This window comes from Narcine bancroftii, chromosome 8 (genome assembly GCF_036971445.1).
Source record: "Narcine bancroftii isolate sNarBan1 chromosome 8, sNarBan1.hap1, whole genome shotgun sequence".
In the NCBI taxonomy this organism is placed as follows: Eukaryota; Metazoa; Chordata; class Chondrichthyes; order Torpediniformes; family Narcinidae; genus Narcine; species Narcine bancroftii.
In genome coordinates this window covers 65,598,979-65,619,021 of record NC_091476.1, presented here as the reverse complement: position 1 = coordinate 65,619,021, position 20,043 = coordinate 65,598,979, and the positions used below count along the sequence as shown (strand labels likewise).

General features: G+C 51.9%; 2 protein-coding genes across 11 annotated transcripts in view; both read left to right on the top strand.

Annotated features, from left to right (window-relative positions):
• The first annotated feature begins 3,646 nt into the window (after positions 1 to 3,646).
• LOC138740791 (seipin-like) overlaps positions 3,647 to 20,043 on the top strand; it is a 49,018-nt gene continuing 32,621 nt past the window's right edge. For 5 of the 10 annotated variants that reach the window (XM_069893887.1, XM_069893883.1, XM_069893885.1 and 2 more), the window contains exons 1-6: positions 5,011 to 5,148; positions 10,139 to 10,357; positions 13,600 to 13,678; positions 16,724 to 16,867; positions 17,456 to 17,590; positions 18,388 to 18,485. In XM_069893887.1, coding sequence (XP_069749988.1) covers positions 10,161 to 10,357; positions 13,600 to 13,678; positions 16,724 to 16,867; positions 17,456 to 17,590; positions 18,388 to 18,485 — 653 coding nt within the window. In that variant the 5' untranslated portion in view covers positions 5,011 to 5,148; positions 10,139 to 10,160. The other 5 variants (XM_069893882.1, XM_069893881.1, XM_069893886.1 and 2 more) reach the window with 5 other exon arrangements.
• Positions 7,220 to 8,248, top strand: LOC138742037 (uncharacterized). Its single transcript, XM_069896229.1, has 2 exons — positions 7,220 to 7,228; positions 7,343 to 8,248. The coding sequence occupies exons 1-2, from the start codon at positions 7,220 to 7,222 to the stop codon at positions 8,246 to 8,248; spliced, it is 915 nt and encodes a 304-aa protein (XP_069752330.1).

Genomic DNA, 20,043 nt, shown 5'->3' with positions numbered 1-20,043 from the left:
TAGTTGCAGACCACGCCGAGGAGCAGAGGGGTGAAGGCTGCAAGCCCAGAGACTCAAGGTCTGCCGGGCAGGAAAGACAGCCATGAGGACGGAGAGGGGGATTTGTCGAAGAAGCAGGGTTGGGCTGCGGAGTGCAGGGGGCGCAGGGAAGGAGGGAGGGGAGGGGAGAGGTGAACCAGTTCCCCAGCTCTTTGCCTCCCCCACGTCAATGCAATCACGAGGAAGGCTTCGCCAACCGCTAAATGTTGTGAGATGTGTGAGGAGGTTCGGCGAGTCACCGAAGACTCTCGTAAACCTCTACTGCGGAGAGCATTCAGGCCGGTCATATCACGAGCTGGGACAGAGGCACCATCTCTCAAGGCAAGAATAAACCCCAGAGGGTTGTTAACTCGACCTGCGGAGTCACAGGCATCAGTCTGCACTCCGTCGAGGACATGGACATGAGGTGGTGTCTTTAAAAAAGCGGCCTCTGTCCTCAAAGACCCCCCACCCCCCGGCTAGGCCCTCTTCACTCTGCTACCATCTGGGGAGAGGAAAGATCCAGGAACCTGAAGCCGAGCACAAGGGCAGCTTCTTCGCCGCTGCCACCTGACTCCCAAAAGATCCATGAACCGCAGACACTTCACTTTCAAGGCATCTGATCCCGCACACATCAGCTTTTACTATTGGCCAGGTGGTCAATGGGTTCAGACGTTACCCCTGCCTACCCGCGCTCAGCAGCCACTTTTACACTGAGATGCCCGATTTCCGATTTTGAATGTAACTTTTCAAACACGGCAGGCACCCTTTTTTTTAGTTACTTTCATTGATTTGTGATGAAGCGTTGACCAATGAGGTGATTTATCACCCTGATAAGAATTGGGCCTTTTTTTGGCCAAACGCCTTGGTTGTGGGTTTAGATTTTCCTTTTTTGTAAAATATCAACACAAATGTGGGGAACCTTGCAGGAAATTATATGATTTAAGTGTAATGTTTCTTGACTTTTTGGATGTAAAATTTCAATGTTAAAATAAATATTGAAAAGCGAATGCGATGTTGGCATTCATTTCAAGAGGAATAGTGCACAAGAGTAATGAGGTGTTGATGTGGCTCTATGGGGCACTGGTGAGGCCTCATTTGGAGAACTGTAGAAAGGATGTGATGTTGTTGGAGAGGGTGCAGAGGAGATTTACTAGGATGATTCCCGGAGTGCAAGGGCTAACGTACAAGGAGTGCTTGGCAGCTCTTGGGTTGTATTGATTGGAGTCTAGGAGAATGAGAGGAGATCTCATTGAGGCATTTTGTATTTTGAAAGATTAGATAGGGTGGATGCGGGTAAGGTTTCCCTTGGTGGGTGAATCGAGGACAAGGGGTCATAGTCTGAAAATTAGAGGTTATCCATATAAAACAGAGATTAGGAAGAACTTCTTTTCCAGAGGGTTGCAGATTTGTGGAACTCGCTGCCACATACAGCAGTGGAAGCCAGATCACTGGGAGTATTTAAACAAGAAATAGACAAGTATCTCATCAGTGAGGGCATCAAGGGATATGGGAAATTGGAACTAGTGTAGAGTTGCTCAGTGTAGACTTACGGAACAGACTCGATGGGCCTAATGGCCTGCTTCTGTTCTTTTGCCTTGTGATCTTGTGAGGACTTTTCGTGCACTATTTTAATTTATTTTTGTAAGGTGATTTATATAAATGTTTGCTCTGCGACACTACCATAAAACGGAGAATTTGGAGACTTGACCATGACGATACATTCTTTACTCGCCCCCCTCCAGAATTTGGAGGGCAGGGGATGCTGGCAGAAGTGATGGGGAGTGTCCGGGAGACGCATCCCCCCTCACTCCCACCTCCTCTCTCCACATCACTGAGTCGGGGTCCTGGGCCAGTGCCCCGCAGCTGGCTTGCTTGAAATGGTGGCCTTGAAATGGTGGGTGGGCTGACCGCAGACGTGGGGGAGGAAGAAGTGGGGGGGGAAGAAGGTGGGGGGGGAAGAAGGTGGGAGGGGAGAAGGTGGGGGGGGGGAAGAAGGGGGGGGAAGAAGGTGGGGGAAGTCGGGAAGGAGAGAAAGAAAAAGGGGAGATGGAGGGGGGAGGCAAAAGGGGAAATGGAGAGGGGAGAGGAAAGAGGAGCATTGGGGAATGGAGAGGGGGAGAAGAGCTGAGACGGGAGGTGAGAGATAGATAGTCACTGTTTATTCATGGTAACTGTACAAAGTCTGTTTTTTTTGTCAAAAATATATTTTATTCACGATAAATTATTTTCAAAAAAGAAAATTGTTCCATCTTTTCACAATCTTTGTGCCACATCCAACCATTTCCATCACTGTACAATGTCACATTCACTTCTGTTTACATCGTGACCACCACCCGGGGGCACCTTGTTTCTCCCCCCTCTGCTGTTTGAGGGAATTCTCCTTGGTCTCAGCCCCTCAATGCCCAGTAATGGAAGGGCTCTAGACTGGTCCTACCCTACAGAGCCCTCATGTTGGCTGCGCCGAGCCTCGGTGCATCCTCCTGCAGCCAGGAATGATGCCAGTTGGTGGCATGCCCTCACCGACATTCTCCACGCACTGGAAGACCAGCAGGCTCCGGCAGTTCTGACTCCGTACGGGTCCCCGGGAACAGCCCATGGATCAGAATCCTCTGTCACGCTGCCACTGGGGATGTGATGTGATGAGGACCCCCTGCATCCTTAAGAGACATAAGGGTCATTCCGGGGACGGCATGTGAGTTGGGTGATGTTCTGGTGGTACAGGAAGGATCTGACCGAGGGGAACTCCTCTAGCCACCAGCCAGGCCAAGTCTTGGTGCTCATCTGCGAGCCCTGGTGACGATGTGTTCCACTAGATGACCTGGATGATCTGCTCGGTGAACCATCCCACTGAGTCCATTGAGACCTCGTCTATCAGTGTCTGCAGTTGAAGGATAGGTGGCAATGGAGCCGGGCCCATTCTTCCTGACACCCAGGGTTGGCAGCACTTCGGCACCTAGCGGCCCTTGGTGCCCTCGTGTTTTGGTTCCATGCACAGCCTGATGCAGCCACAACACAAAGGTGGTCGTCGGGATGGGGGGGTGGTGGGGGCTGTGTTGGGTGTGTCCTTGCCCACCTCCCCTGTTTCCTGGCGAGTTATACGCTGTGCTCCTTTGGACCTTTTCCATCTTGAATTGGCAGATGAACCGGAAAGCCACCCTGGTGGCCATGGGGTGGGGTGGGGGGGAAGGGGGATCTGCACCACGCGCGGCAGAACACCCCGCACCTGATGGCCAGGCTCTTCCCTGTTATCGAGTGGGAGCGCCACAGCCACAGGCCCAATTTCTGGCAGGCCTTTGCTATCTGCTCCAACCAGTTTTGTTGCCGTTATTGCAAGGTAGTGTGGCTGTTTATTTATGGATGAGAGCCACTCTCTAACTGAACAGACCCTGTTTTGTATTGTAACTATAACATTTTATTTATTAAAGTCACAATTATGTAGTACAGAGCATTCAAGTTCTGTTATTCACAGGACAGAGTATGTTTACAAGTCTTCCATTGTCTCAGAATGACATCAGTTTCTCCTTCACAAGCAAGGGTTAATATTTAGACAGCAAGCGATTGTAGCGTGCTGATGTGCGTAAGGACCTGGGAGGGCTGGTGCATGAATTGCACAAGATCACAAGGCAAAAGAACAGAATTGGTTTGCAGCGGGCTGTCGAAATGGCAAATGGAACGTTGCCGGAGGGGTTGGATTTAGGAGCAGGGAGGTTCTGCTGCGACTGGACAGGGTCCTGGTGAGGTCACATCTGGAGGACTGAGGGCGGTTCTGGTCTCCTGACTCGAGGGAGGATGGACCGGCTTTGAGGCAGTGCAGGGGGGGTGTTCACCAGGTGGATTCCAGGGATGAGAGGGTTGGCCTACGAGTAGAGATTGAGTTGCCTGGGACTGGACTCGCTGGAATTTAGAAGAATGAAAGGGGATCTTATAACATTGTGATAAGATAGAGGTAAGTAAGTTGTTCCTTTTGGTGGGGGAGACCAGAATTAGGGGACATAGACTCAAGATCCAGGATAGGACGGAGAAGAGAAGGAACTGCTTTTCCCAGAAGGTGGTGAATCTGTGGGATTCGCTGCCCATTGAAGTAGTGGAGGTGACCTCAGTAAATATATTTAAGACAAGGTTGGAGAGATTTTTACATCGTCGGGGAAATTAAGGGATATGGGGAAAAGGCAGGTGGGTGGAGATGAGCCGATCTTCAGATTAGCCACAATCAAATTGAATGGTGGAACAGGCTCCACGGGCCGACTCTCGCTCCTATTTTTTATGTGATGCTGAGTGGTCAGGCCCCAGTCCCCTGGGGTGAGGCATTGTCTTGAGGTTGCTGGCAACATGTTGTGTCTAAGGTAAGAGGGTAGGGGAGTGGAGTAATGGGGAATAGGAGGAGAAGGGGGAGAGGTGATGGGTGGGAGATGGTGAGGAACACGGAAGAATACAGTGTAACAGGAGGGGGAAATGAGGAGATGGAGAGAGGACAGGGAAGGGATGGGGTGGAAGGGGAGGGATTTGGGAAACAAGAGGGAGACAAGGAAGGATGGGGTGAGGGAAAGAAGATGAGGAGAGAAGGGGTTGGGCAAATGAGAGGATGGGGAGATGGGAGTTGAAGAGGGAGGGTTTGGAACAATGAGGTGGGAAGAGAGGGGGTTGGGGAAGAGGGAGTTTGGAACAGAGACATAGTGGAAGGTTGGAGTAGGAGGTGGACGGGAGGGTTTGGAATGGAAAGGGATTGACAGAGAGGGGGCGGGTTCAGGGAGGGGGAGAGGGGTTCAGGGAGGGGATGGGGTTGGATAGAAACGGGAAGGGGTCAGGGAGTGGGAGAGGAGAGTAAGGGGACTGGGAGCGGAAAGGGATGGGAAGGGGGTGTGGACAAGGGAAAGATGAAAGGGAAGTGGAGGGGTGGGGAAGGCGGGTTGGAGGGGGAGAGAGGGGTGGGGTTAGGAAGGGAATTGGAGGGAGAGAGAGGGAAGGAATTGAAGGAGAAGGGGTGGGAGAGAGGGAGAGATGAAATGGGACGTGAGGGGCAATACCGCGTTTCCGGGGCCGACCGGAAGTGCGTGAGGTTATTGACGGTAACTGCGTTGCCGTGGTGACGGTCGGGCGGAGGGAGAGACGGTGGAGGCCCCGGCATTGGTAGGTACCGGGGAAGGGGGATATGGGACGGGCAGAGACTCGGATAGTGCAGTTCTGTTATCCGCCGTGCCGCGGGAATGTGGGAGCGCCCCTCTCTCTCCCCTCCCTTCCCCTCCCCCCCCTTCCTCCATTCCCCTCCATCCCTCTCACCCCGCCACCCCTCCCTCTCTCTGCTCCACCCCTTCCTCACCCCTCCCCCCGGCCCCCTCCCCCCCCGGCCCCCTCCCCCCCCGGCCCCCCTCCCTCCCTCCTCATTCATTCCCTCCCTTCTCTTGTGTACCAGTCCCTTGCTCTATCTGTGTGGACTCCAGGGTCTGAATTTATGGATCAGCAGCTTCATTTTGTGGTATGAAACCTCCCTCAATAAAAGTTCGCAGTGAACTAATAATATTCACGATATTAGTCAGGTAATGAACAGGTAGGTAACTGAGTGAGATCAGCTTTTGGGGGTAACTCAACAGAAGAGATGGAGTGGGTTCCGTGGTCAGTGAAGGGTTGTTTAAATTCAACGTTAGACATTCTCCGCAGACACATCAAACCAGCAGAGTTCTCCCCACTGACTGCTCCAAGGGTGTCAGTCGGGTTGGGGTCATCCAGTGCGGTAACTCATGGTGTCACTCACCCTCCCGTACCAGACTGTACAGAATCCTTAGTAATGATTTTTGTACTAATGTTAACTCGTTAATCTTAATTCCCGTAGATCACTAAACAACTAGCAAAATTAAAATTACGCCTTTAAATATTCTCATTCTCAGAAAAAATTATTGATCTCTATCCACAAATACTAATTCCCATGAGATTGTAGCTGAAACACCAGAAAATTTGACAAAACCAACGAATGTAAAAGCACCGGCAGCAACAAAAACAACAGCGCTTGCTTGTCTTAGCGGGCAGGCAGAAACACGTGGTTCAAAGTATCTTCGTTGTCATTGGGTAGCTGACCCGAGCAATTAGAAGGCTCGAAAAGGAAATGAGCATCAAGACTTAGTCTCGTAGGTCTATTGATACCTGTAAGCTGGGCTGTTTTTGTTGTTATAACTAACTACAGGGATATTTTTTATTAAAGAAATTAATTTCTGCTGAAACGCTGCACAGAAATTTTATAAAAAGTCATTTTGGTGTTTTGGTGTGGTGTTTTGGTGTCACACCCCACCCCCTTCTCGCCCCAGTGACACCTCTGGGCCCTGTGTACCTCTCAGAAGAGGCGACAGTTGAGGGAGGGAACTTGGGAGATTGCCGACGCTTGTCTGTGGAGCCATCACTGATCTGCTGGAAGAACCTCGGAGCATTACACACAGTTCTGGTCGCCTTGTTACAGGAGGCTATGGAGAGGGTGCAGAGGGAATTGTCCAGGATGTTGCCTGGATCAGAGAGCGTGTCTTATGAAGCAAGGTTGGCTTTTCTCTCTGGAGCAAAGAAGGATGAGAGGTGTATAATATTACGCGGGGCTTCGATAGGGTGGGCAGCCAGCACCTTTTTCCCCTGGGTGACAATAGCAAACATGGTGAGGGGAGGAAAGTTTTTGGAAGATGTCAGAGAGCGGTGGGTGCCTGCAATGCATTGCTGGGGGAGTGGCAGTGGAAGCTGGTGTAACAGGGACTTTCAAAAGACTGAGGGAGGTACACGAACCCAGTAATTAACCGGGAATCTACTGGTTCACCTGCCAGTGTGAACACTCCCGAACCGATGAGGGTAGGAGGGAAGGGGGCCAAATCGCCCTGGGGATGAATTGCCTCATTTTGAATCGGGCCGCCCAATGGGAGTGGGACACCAGGTGTGCTGGGTCCAGTTGGTGACACATGTTTGACGTTCTGGCGTGTGTGCGTGCGACTACGTGGTGAGAAATCGAGAGGTAGGGTGGAAGGCGGAAGCCATCTCCTAGTGATGTAGTGAATAAAGAAAATTAGTAAAATTGTCTCTCAAACTGGGGAGGAGGGTATTGGTAGGTGCTGAGGAGGAAGTTTCTCATCATGTACTGGGAACAATTAATGAGAGGATCGGGCTCCAGGCGCAGAGACATGGGGTCTGCCGGGTGATCAACAAACTGAAGAGACTTTGGAGAAGGTTTGCAATGGCCAGAGTAGGGGTGGGGGAAGAGACCGGCTAGACTGGCCTTCTACCAGGTCTGGGGCACCAGCCGGTCAGCAAACCCAATGTAGTCTGAGAGGACTCCCAGTGCCTTCATCCCTTTCAGGACCAGAGGAGGAGGAGACTACTACTCATCTGCCCCCTAGTACCTCACCTGCCCCCCAGTACCTCATCTGCCCACCAGTACCTCATCTGCCCACCAGTACCTCATCTGCCCCCAGTACCTCATCTGCCCCCCAGTACCTCATCTGCCCCAGTACCTCATCTGCCCCCAGTACCTCATCTGCCCCCAGTACCTCATCTGCCCCCAGTACCTCATCTGCCCCCCAGTACCTCATCTGCCCCCCGTACCTCATCTGCCCCCAGTACCTCATCTGCCCCCAGTACCTCATCTGCCCCCCAGTACCTCATCTGCCCCCAGTACCTCATCTGCCCCCCAGTACCTCATCTGCCCCCCAGTACCTCATCTGCCCCCCAGTACCTCATCTGCCCCCCAGTACCTCATCTGCCCCCCAGTACCTCATCTGCCCCCAGTACCTCATCTGCCCCCAGTACCTCATCTGCCCCCCAGTACCTCATCTGCCCCCCAGTACCTCATCTGCCCCCCAGTACCTCATCTGCCCCCAGTACCTCATCTGCCCCCAGTACCTCATCTGCCCCCCAGTACCTCATCTGCCCCCAGTACCTCATCTGCCCCCAGTACCTCATCTGCCCCCAGTACCTCATCTGCCCCAGTACCTCATCTGCCCCCAGTACCTCATCTGCCCCAGTACCTCATCTGCCCCCAGTACCTCATCTGCCCCCAGTACCTCATCTGCCCCAGTACCTCATCTGCCCCCAGTACCTCATCTGCCCCCAGTACCTCATCTGCCCCCAGTACCTCATCTGCCCCCGTACCTCATCTGCCCCCGTACCTCATCTGCCCCAGTACCTCATCTACCCCAGTACCTCATCTGCCCCAGTACCTCATCTGCCCCAGTACCTCATCTGCATTGACATCCGCCATTGCTGAGAAGGGAGAGATGCCACTCAGGACGTCACTGCTGGAGGACAGCCGCCTCTTTGCTCTGTGCTACTGGGTAGGCAGTGTTGAAGGACACACAGAATTGTTTTTCCTCGGTCCAGTGTGAACAGCGCTACCAGTTTTTCTAAACTGTTCAGTCACCTGCCAATCTACCGGTTTGCCAGTGTGAAACGGGCGATTGAGAGTTATTTGGTGTGAGGGAGAAAAATGAGTCTCGTGAAGCAGGTTTACTGAAGTTGGTACCACATGGTGGGCTGACAGGCCTGTACTGTGCTTGAATGTTCCACGAGGCAGGGTACTAATCGCAAACATCAACTTTTACTTTGCCTCCATGAAGGCTGCTGTTTCCAGCAGTTCTGTGATCGATGTGCAAGTTGCCGTGCGTAGTCTCTCTTATACTCTGCATTCTCTCTTCTGTTCAACTCTTCACCCTTCCCTCTCCTACCCCTCCCCCACCCCTCCCCCTCTCCCTTCACTCTCCCCAACTTTCTCACCTCTCCCTTCACTCCCCCCAATCCCCCGCCTCTCCTTTCACTCTCCCTCCCCGCCTCTCCTACCTGTCTCACCTCTCCCACCTCTCCTTCACTCTCCCCACCCCCTACCTCTACCTACCTTTCTCCCACCTCCTTCCTTCACTCTCCCTAACCCCCGCCTCTCCAACCCCTCCCCTTCACTCTCCTTCCCCTTCCCCATCCTCTCCCTCCCCCTCTTCCCTTCCTCCCCTTCCCCCTCCCCCCGTTCTCCCCTCCCCCCGTTCTCCCCTCCCCCCGTTCTCCCCTCCCCCGTTCTCCCCTCCCCCCGTTCTCCCTCCCCCCCGTTCTCCCCTCCCCCCTGTTCTCCCCTCCCCCCCGTTCTCCCCTCCCCCCCGTTCTCCCCTCCCCCCCGTTCTCCCCTCCCCCCCGTTCTCCCCTCCCCCCGTTCTCCCCTCCCCCCTGTTCTCCCCCTCCCCCCCGTTCTCCCCTCCCCCCCGTTCTCCCCTCCCCCCCGTTCTCCCCTCCCCCCCGTTCTCCCCCCCGTTCTCCCCCCCCGTTCTCCACCCCCCCGTTCTCCACCCCCCCGTTCTCCACCCCCCCGTTCTCCACCCCCCCGTTCTCCCCCTCCCCCGTTCTTCCCCCGTTCTCCCCTCCCCGTTCTCCACCCCCCCGTTCTCCACCCCCCCGTTCTCCCCTCCCCCGTTCTCCCCCTTCCGTTCTCCCCTTCCCGTTCTCCCCTTCCCGTTCTCCCCTTCCCGTTCTCCCCTTCCCGTTCTCCCCTTCCCGTTCTCCCCTCCCCCGTTCTCCCCTCCCCGTTCTCCCCTCCCCCGTTCTCCCCCTCCCCCGTTCTCCCCTCCCCCGTTCTCCCCTCCCCCGTTCTCCCCTCCCCCGTTCTCCCCTCCCCCGTTCTCCCCTCCCCCGTTCTCCCCTCCCCCGTTCTCCCCTCCCGTTCTCCCCTCCCCGTTCTCCCCTCCCCGTTCTCCCCTCCCCGTTCTCCCCTCCCCCGTTCTCCCCTCCCCCGTTCTCCCCTCCCCCGTTCTCCCCCTCCCCCGTTCTCCCCTCCCCCGTTCTCCCCTCCCCCGTTCTCCCCTCCCCCGTTCTCCCCTCCCCCGTTCTCCCCTCCCCCGTTCTCCCCTCCCCCGTTCTCCCCTCCCCGTTCTCCCCTCCCCCGTTCTCCCCTCCCCCCGTTCTCCCCTCCCCCGTTCTCCCCTCCCCCCGTCCTCCCCCCGTCCTCCCCCCCGTCCTCCCCCGTCCTCCCCCCGTCCTCCCCCCGTCCTCCCCCCGTCCTCCCCCCCGTCCTCCCCCCGTCCTCCCCCCGTCCTCCCCCCGTCCTCCCCCGTCCTCCCCTGTCCCCTCATTCTCCCTCCATCTCCCCTGCATCCCTTTCCCCTTCCTACCCCTGCAGGTGACAGCCCCCCACACTGACCATGAACGAATGGGTATCCCGGCTTCATGGGCACGCAGTCACGCTGATGCTGAGCGTGCGTCGGACCCTGCTCCAGGTGGCCATTCTCATCTGCGTGGTTCTGCTGCTGCTCTGGATGTCCGTCTTCCTCTACGGCAGCTTCTACTACTCCTACATGCCGCCCATCAGCTTCACCACCCCGGTGCACTATGTCTTCAGGTACACCTCCTGCCGGGGTTCTCCCCCTTCTCCATCAACAGCCTGAGCCCCTGTGGTCTTTGTTCTGCTTCTCACCACACCCTCACCGCCCCTCTCCAACATTGAACCTCTCCATAACACCTTCCCTGTGAAGGTACGGGTCTGCCTCGTATAGATTAATATACATTGATCAATTTTTATTCTGTCCACATTTTTTGTTCCAATTCAGACGTACAGCATGGTAACTGTTCAATTTGGCCCCACAAGCCCATTCTGCCCAATTTACACCCCATTAATCTAGATTCTGGTACGTTTTTGAAGGGGGGGAGAAAAACCGGAGCTCCCGGGACAAACCAGACACAGGGGAGGGTACAAACTCCTTACGGACAGTGAGGGATTCGAACCCAGGTTCTGTCCCAATCACTGGCGCTGCCAAGCACTGTGATGCCAACCATGCTTTGTGCTTTCATTGGTGTCCTTTTGGATCTCAACATAACATCCCTGCTCCTATGTGCCGTTCTGCTGGAAATGAATGCCAACATTGCATTCGCTGCCTTCACCATGACTCAATCTGGAAGTTAACCTTTAGGGCCATCTTTTCAAACTTTTTTTTCATCACCTTAAGTAATTATGGGAGTGTGAAAGAAAAAATTTGAAAAGCACTGTTTTAATCATCCCTCATGGACTCGTTATGTGCACAGCTTCAGAGCTCCCAAAGGAAATGGGCCAATGACCATTTTTCTCAAGCCAAATATTTTAGTGACAACTGGGTCTGGAGCAGCGATTCTCAACCTTCCCTTCCCACCCACATCCCACCTTAAGCAACCTCTTACTAATCACAGAGCACCGATGGCAGAGGGATTACTTAAGGTGGGATGGGAGTGGAAAGCGAAAGGTTGAAAACCACTGTTCAGGGAATCCTACACAAGGACTCCCAAGTCCCTTTGCACCTCCGAATTTTGAATTTTTTACCCATCTAAATAGTCTGCCCGGCTACTACTTCTACCAAAGTGTGTGACCCTACTCTTCCATCTGCAACCTCTTTGCCTGTTCTCCTCATCTAACCCTGCAGCCTTTCCGTATCCTCCACCACCTATTTGAATTTCATTTTAATTTAAAAAATTTTATGTTCTTAAAATTTAATTTAGACATACAGCACGGTAGCAGGCCATTTTGGCCCACGAGTCTGCGCCACCCAGTTAACCTACAATGTGTCAAACAGTGGGAAGAAAGTGGAGTCAACAGGGAAAACCCATGTAGAGACGGGAAAGTAGGACAGACAGCGCGGGATTCAAACCCAGGTCCTGATCACTGGCGCTGTAACAACGTGGCGTTATCCACGCCACCCTACTTGGGTATCATCTGCAAAGTTGGCCATCTATTCCGTAATCCAAATCATTATTTTGCTAATTGCTTTCATTGACCCAGGATAAAGTACTGGCTGTCCACCCTTTCCAGCCCCCCCTTGTAATCTTTTCCACCTCTATTAAATCATTATTCTTCACTCCAGAGAGAAAAGCCCCAGCTCTTCGATCTTGATCCTCCTGGAAAATCTTCTTTGAATCCTCTCCAGAGCTTCCACATCCTTCCTGCAATGAGGCGACCAGAATTGAACGCAATGCTCATGATATTCATGATCTCCTTTTGGATTTATCTCTTTTTTAACTCTCTTGGAATACAGGCATCCCCCACTATCCGAAAATAGTGTGATCCTACGGAACCTTTCATCAGCCAAAAATGGCGTAAAGCGACGAAACGATTACCATTGATTTCCAAGGGGAAAATATTTTGAGTGTTCCCAGCCCCCAAAAAATAACCCACCATATCATTACCAAATAACATGTAAAATAAAACTAAAAGCAGGAATGATCTGATAAATACACAAAGGAGAAATAATGTATATACAGTGTTGTTTCACTTCCCAGAACTGGGAAGACAGCGCTCTCTCTATAATGGCTTGCTGCAAAACAAATGCTGAACGCTATTTTGGCTTTTCGCCTTCTGTCATAAAAGCTAAAACCCTCTTTGGATTTCTTTCAGTTAGTGAAACCAGATACTGATGTCGGTCTTTTCTAAGAGCAAAGTGGCATACCAAACTGCTGAAAAGCAGGGTATTGAAATTTGATTTATACTGTTATAGTTGGTTCACTTTATATTCCGTCGTGTAGGATGACTTGTGTTTAGAACGACCCCGGAGTTTCCACCTAAAATGTTGGTTTTGAGCGATACTCTTTGTATAAGATGATTTCTCCCCCCCCAGCCCCCCCCCACCCCACCCACTGGCACTTACTTCTGACCAGTGGATTCCAAATTGCAATTTTTTTTAAATAACAAATGACCCTGTGGAGCAGAGGTTGTCAACCTTTTTCTTTCCACTCAAATCCTACTTTAACTAATCCCTATGATTAGTAAAGGATTGCTTGAGGTGGGATGTGGGTGGGAAGGGAAGGTTGAGAACCACTGCTCTAGACCCAACTGTGACTGAAATATTTTGCTGGAGAGAAATTGTCCTTGGCCCGTTTCCTTTGGGAGCTCTGAAACCTTGCATATAACGAGTCAATGAGGGACGATTCAAACTTTTTCTTTCCACCCACGCCCACCTTAAGCAACCCCTTCCTAATCACAAAGCACCAATGGCAGAGGGGTTACTTAAAGTTGGACGCGAGTGGAAAGAAAAAGGTTGAGAACCGTTGGTGTAGAGGTTTCGATTTCATTTGGATATTTTAAGATAAACCACTGTTGGCTCCTGTAACAGGCAGTTTAAAGCCTGCACAGAGCCGACGGTCATTGGACCGGGAGGATGGACCCTGCGGAGGAGCGCTGAGACTTTGCAAATAACTGATGGAGTCATGCACGGAGCCGGCGATGTTGAGACTTCGCTGTCAAGGTGCAGCTATTAGACCCGGTGTATAGGACGACCCTTTTAAGGTGAAAGTTTCGTATTGTCCTATACAACAGCAAATATGGTACCTGTTTGGCTGCAGCTCGTAAGAATTTCAGTGCATCTGTACATTGTACTTGTGTGTATGACAATAAACTTGTGCTCAGCTGCCTCCCCTTGTCCACCAAAGCCCATCATGGAATCGTCAGTGGTGGGGAGCGTGGCTAGTGGAATGGGACTGAGAACCAAGGCCTTTCCCCCAGAGTTAGAGGACACCATGGCCCCCAGGGTTATCAGCTAGCTCATCCCTCTCCAACTGCAAAAAAAATCCGCACAAGCTTCATTGATCCTTGATTCACCTTTTGCTCCTTTGGTTCGACAGGACAGACTGTGACTCCAAGGACTCGCTCTGCTCCTACCCCGTCGCCAACATTTCCCTGCTCCGAAATGGAAAGGAGAAGGTAGGGAGGGTGGGGGGGTGGGCTAGGGATGGAAGTTGTGGGATGGGGGTGGAAGTGGGTGGGGTGGAATGGGAGAGACATGGATCATGATCTGACAGGAACAGTTTGCAAACTACTGCAAGCGAGAAACTGATGTTGGGTGTTTAAAAACCACAGCAAATAGAAGGCTGTTCAGCTCCTCAAACTTTAAAAAAAAATTAAATTTAGAGATACAGCATGGTTACAGGCCCTTCCAGCCCCTGCTGCCCAATAAACTCCAAACCTCATCCGTCTTTGGAATGATGGAGGAAGGAGCAACAGGGACTGCACTTCCTGAGAAGACTGAAGGGGGCAAGGCTACTGGCCACTATCACATCAACCTTCTACAGGAGCTCCATTGAGAGCTTACTGGCTGGCTGGGCCAGGTTGCTGTAGAGCATTGGATTGGAGGTCCATTCACAGGACTGTCAGAGTGACAGAGAGGATCACTGGGGTGATCCCCCCCCGCCCAATCAATGTGATTTACCGGGATTATTGTTTGAAGATGGTGCGAGGACCGCATGTAGCATCTTCCGGCTATCCCCGTTGGGGAAGAGATACAGAAGTATCAGAGCCAGAACTAACTATCAGGATTCTCCCCAAGGTCAGTGAGACAGCTTACTTTCAAATGCTAAAATATTTGCTAATAATAATTATTATTATTTTAATATATGTATATAGATTCTCAGTAAATGCACCGTTTTTCTGTCTGTGTGTTACGTCTGGATATGTTCTCGCTGTTCTACACTGAGGACCAGAGAATACTCTTTCGTCAGGTTGTCCTGTTACAATCAGATGATTAAAACAACTCAAAACCAGAGCCCCTGGAGGAAACACGTGCAGACATGGCCAATGTCCCCTCTAATTTTTAGTAGCCCTTGTGCACAAAAATCTGAGGTTGTGCAAATTTTTTTTCCTGTGGCAACAGTCTGTGCACACTGCTTGCTTGTGCAAATGTAAACTTGAATTGTTTCAAGATCATTTTAGCACAGCCTACCTCTCACAGCAAATTGAACTGTATTGCCATGTTTTACGCACTATAATTATTAATTACTGCATTGTCACTAACCTTTTATGCGCGCATTAATTTTTTCTGTCCGCTGATTACCAGATGCACATGTGTGCACGCACAGCTGAGAGGGAACAGCAGCGGAGAGTGGGAAGAACGTACTGTTACGGACGATCCCGGACGAGCCCACATAAAATGTTTTGGAGTCCAGAGGACTCCAAAAACCAACAGCAAAAGATATACACTACAACACACGGTTACTTAAACAAAAGTTGTTTTTAATTATATTTGAACAAGAAAACAGAATTAAACTTTAACATTACTTAATCTACCTAACTACTTAATCATCCCGCCCCCCCCCCCCCCCCCCAATACTAAGCACAGGTGTGTATTTAAGATTAGAAAAGTTCTTTGGATCACAGTCCAATCTCACTGGTTGCAGGCAATTCTTGTACTGTGCACAGAAGTTAGCATTGACAAAGTTCACCAGGGTTTGGTGCTTAACAGGCAAATGATTACCACTCAGGAAGGTTCTTGAAGAGAGAGATTCCAGGACATTCGCAACTGATTCCTTCTCAATCAGTCTTGCCGACGAAACTTGCCCCCTTCAGGGTTCTCCAGATGATCCTCTTTCTTTCAGGCCACCTTTCAGATCACCAGTCTTCTCCTTTGACCAGACAGCCTTCCAAAGTTTGCCAGCTTGTCCCTCTGCAACTGATTTTTGTCTCCTCTCTCTCTGATTCACACCCTCCCTCTCTGAAAGTAAAATTCTCCTTTGCCTGCAAAGATCGCATTCTCTCCCAGTCAAGCTGCTGTCAATACTTTGTTGCCCCATGCAAAAAGCATTCTGCAAAAGTCCTGCAAATATTCTGTGTTTTTAAAATGTGTGTGTGCAAGCTGCTCTAACAATTCCTCCCAAAGCACCTCTAACTACTCTGTCACAGTACAAACACCTCACAGGTAGCAGCTGGCTTCAAACGTGGGCCGCCGATGCTGTGTTAACGTTATTCTAACCGCTGCACTGATTGTGTCGCCGTCCGAGGAACGGTGCTTGACTAAGTAACCTAGTCGGGCATTCGTGTCCACACCGCCACATCTCGCCTGCTGTGAGAGCTCGTGCTGACCTATGGGGGGGGGGAGGGAGGAATTCGGATGAGACGCAATGGGGAAGTTGGTTGAGAATGGGCAGTCATGAAGAAGGCTCGCCAGTGGCTATAGTTCATGGGGAGTTGGAGGAGAATTGTTATGTTACCCAAGACAGGAAAATTTCTACAGGTTTACTGTGGAGAGCATCCTGCCAATGCACAGGGCAGGAAAAGACTACAGAGAGTTGTGAACTCAGCCAGCGCCACCATATTAATCCAGTCCATTAAGGACATCTGCCAGAGGTGGTGTCTCCAGGCCTTCACGCTGCTACCATCAGGAAGGAGGTTCAGGAGCCTGAAGATGAGCGCCCAGCGGCACAAGGACAACTTCTTTCCCTCTCCCATCAGATTTCTGAATGGACAACGAACCACAGACCCCACCTCACTTTCTCCTCGTTTGTGGTCATTTTTTAAAAAAATGTAATTTTATAGAAATATTTGCACCTGTGATGCAGACAAATTTTGTGACGTGTTCATGACAATATTCTGATTCTGACACCAAACTTTGGTGGTTTATTGGACAGTTGAGGAGGGTGGCCTCAGGCCACAAGGGGAGTTTGGATCTACCAGAGAGGTGGCTACAGCGACCAGGCTCTTGGACCTCCCCGTACCACCTCCTGGGCCCGGCGAAAGATCTGTCGGCCCTATTGAAATATCACCAGATGCAATCCGGAATATTTATTTGTCTCTCCTTTAATAATTATTATCTATTTTGTTTTCTGACTTGCATTTGTGGTCATTTAATTTTTAACATTTAAGAAGTATTTGGACAGGTACATGTTAGATCTGAGCATGGGGGTGGGGGGTGTGTGTGTGTGGAGGGCTGGGTAAAGTTTTGACTGCCATGCGATGCCTCCTTCTGATCTTCTGCAGGTGATGATGTACGGGCAACCCTACCGGATCTCCCTCTGGCTCCTGATGCCAGAGTCACCTGTCAACCAGAACCTGGGGATGTTCATGGTGGAGATGTCGTGCTACACCAAGGCCGGGGTTGTCATCTCCACCCTCTCCAGATCGGTGAGTGCCTTTGGCGAGGAGGAGCGCTGGGGCAGTCCTGGCCGGGATTCAGTCATGTCGTGGCCGGGCCTTCTCCACCACACAGGGATGTGGAGAGAGGCCCATCGGGTTCTTGCCTGGCTGATTTGAAAGGGAATGTGGGAAGCGGGAGTCCAGTGAGTGGGGAAGGGAGGGTGGGAGTGGGATACTGGTGAAGGGAACATGGGTAATGGGGTCCCAGTGAAGGGAAGGGAGGGTGGGAGCGGGATACTGGTGAAGGGAACATGGGTAATGGGGTCCCAGTGAAGGGAAGGGGTGGTGATCAAGTTCCCGGAGAGTGGAAGGGGACTGGGGTCCTGATGAAATGATGGTGACCAGGGTCCCGGAGAGGGGATGGAGATCCGGGTCCTGGTGGAGTGACGGTAACTGGTGTATAGTGATGGTGTGGGGACCGAGATTGTGGTGAGGGGACAGTTGATGTGGTGGGGATTGGGGTCCCGGCGATGGTGTGGGGATCGGGGTCTCAGTGAGGCAGTGAACCTGACGTAGAACCATGTGGGACAGGGGTCCTGTGGCAGTGTCTCTGAATCACCCGTATTCTTGAACAAGGCGATGCTACATTACAAATCGTGGCTGCTGCAAACGTTGGACACTCTGCTCTACTCCCCACTCTTCATTACTGGGCTGGTGGAGCAGACACAAGCCGTGGAGGTCGAGCTGTACTCCGACTACAAGGAGAACTCGGTAAGCGAAGGGACAAGCGAAGCTGCCCTCCATCCACCTGGGGAAAGGGTGCCGCCATCAGAACTGTAGAGCCAGCAGGGACACAAAGGGCAGGACGTCCTCCAAGATCCAAGGCAGGGTGTCTCTTCTGAGGCACGGTCAGAGCAGAGCATGGTGTAGGGGGGTGGGGGAGGAGAGGGGAGGTGGAGTGGATCAAAACAACCCAGCACGCGGTAGAGGATGGCAAATGGGGAGAGCAAGCAGGCAATGGGTTGAGTGGCAACCAGCTAGCCTAACTGGCATCTGAGTTCTCTCCCCCCTCCTTCCTCCCTCTCCCTCCCTCACACACCCTCTCTCCCTACCTCTGTCCCCCTCTCCCCTTAATCTTTCCCCCTCTCTCTTTCTCTCTATTCTCAGTCTGTCTCTTTCTCTGTCTCCTTTTCTCTCCTCACCGCCCCACCCCCACAATGTTCCTCACAGCGCTGGAGGTGGGGATTGAACCTGGGGTGTCTCCAGCGGCTCTACCTGCTGCATCACCATGAATGGATGGAGAATGACGCCTCTGAAACCGGAGATGCCAGGCGTCCACACCACGTTGGAGAGGTGGCATCACTGGAATTGCTGCACTCCTTCCTCCCCCTCCACCCTCCCACCACCATCCCACAACCACCAGGAACGTCAGTTCGTGTTTTTGTCCCTGACGGGATGCTGAGGTTGAGATGGAAAGGGTGGGGGGTGGGCTGGGGGAGAACCGAGCAATGGCTGATTCTGGCTGTGGGTCAGGGGAAGCCTCTGAATGTCATCTCTGCTCTGTGCAGTACACTCCCACGCTTGGAGCTGTGATTGAGATCCAGAGCAAACGTGTTGAAATCTACAGGTCCCAGCTGCAGATCCGCGCCTACTTCACAGGAATCAGGTGAGCCCGCCCTCCCCCCAGACTGTTCCTGATGCTTGCTGATGAACCAGGCACAAGAACATCAGGACCGTTCAATCAAATCACAGTAGATCTGGCCAGGGACTCTGCTGCACCTACACCTATGTAGAAAAATGGTTTCCCATGGTGGGAGAGTCCAGACCAGTGGTTGTCAAAGGCCCACCTGGCTTCTGGCCCAACATGCCATAGCCCTCTAGTGGCAATGACTGAGCAATACAGGTATGCGCAGTTTAACGTCCATTCGGGCAACCGCATATACGTCTGTTGTCTCATAATTAATCAGTTACTGCGTGCAAGTCCGCAGCAATTTAGGAAATGGTATACTGTATACCGAAACTGATCCCACTGCCTCGCTCTCTCCCCACACTGATTCTGCTGCCCCGCTCACTCCCCACAGCCCTGCATTAGCCTCCACACTGATCTCACTGCCCCGCGCTCTCTCCACAGCCCTGTATCAGTCCTCACACTGATCCCACTGCCCTGCTCTCCACAGCCCTGTATCAGTCCCCACACTGATCCCACTGCCCCATTCTCTCCCCACAGCCCTGTACCAGTCCCCACACTGATCCCACTGCCCTGCTCTCTCTCCACAGCCCTGTATCAGTCCCCACACTGATCCCACTGCCCCACTCTCTCCTCACAGCCCTGTATCAGTCCCCACATTGATCCCACTGCCCGCTCTCTGCCCACAGCCCCGTGTCGGTCCCCATACTGATCTCTACTTACAAATAAAAACTTTACAGGTACACTACAGTATCCCATGTGCCTTTGCTAGGTATTTAATATGGTGTCTGCACAACGTCCACGTCGCATAACGCCCAATGTCACAATGTATCGCGGATGTTAAGCGGTGTCTTGGGTAAACTTATACCTCTCATTTTGTTCATTTTAGATTGGTCACAGTGTTTGAGCTACCGAAAGAAAATAGACACACACACCGAGAGCAGTTCAGTTTATACAAATGTTTATTACTAATTCAAAAGCTGATTTCACACTACAATATGCAAGCCCTTCCCAACTATACTTATCAACGCTTGGACTGGTCCCAACTGCCGAAGCGAGGCAACGACTGCACACTTGTAGTAGGTTGTCAGGGCGCTGGTAGCAGCTTCTCCACCTCCCCCGACCGGGACGTTGCTTGGACTCTGGCTGTTCTTCCTTCTTGACAAGGGGTGTTCCCACCCCTCGGAGAATCTAAACTTCAGCAGCAGGACCACAGGCTTATATACCCCAAAAACAATTAATCATGCGCCTACTCCTTCTAATATTTGTCAGTCAAAATCAAAACTGAACATTACATTCTACAATTTAGAAGATTAATTATTATGGAACCAGGATGTTATAATTTCCTGGTTTATCTCGTAGATACAAAGACTTATTAAAACTTCTCGAGCAAGACAGGTTGTGACCAATTCGTCAATTTCAGAGTGTTGCATTTGACAACTGCTTTCCCTGGGCCTCACAGTGGAATTCCATTTCAAAGTGTATCTTCAGATAAGTCCCCATGGCTGAGTTTAATTACATCTGCTAGTTCTGAAAG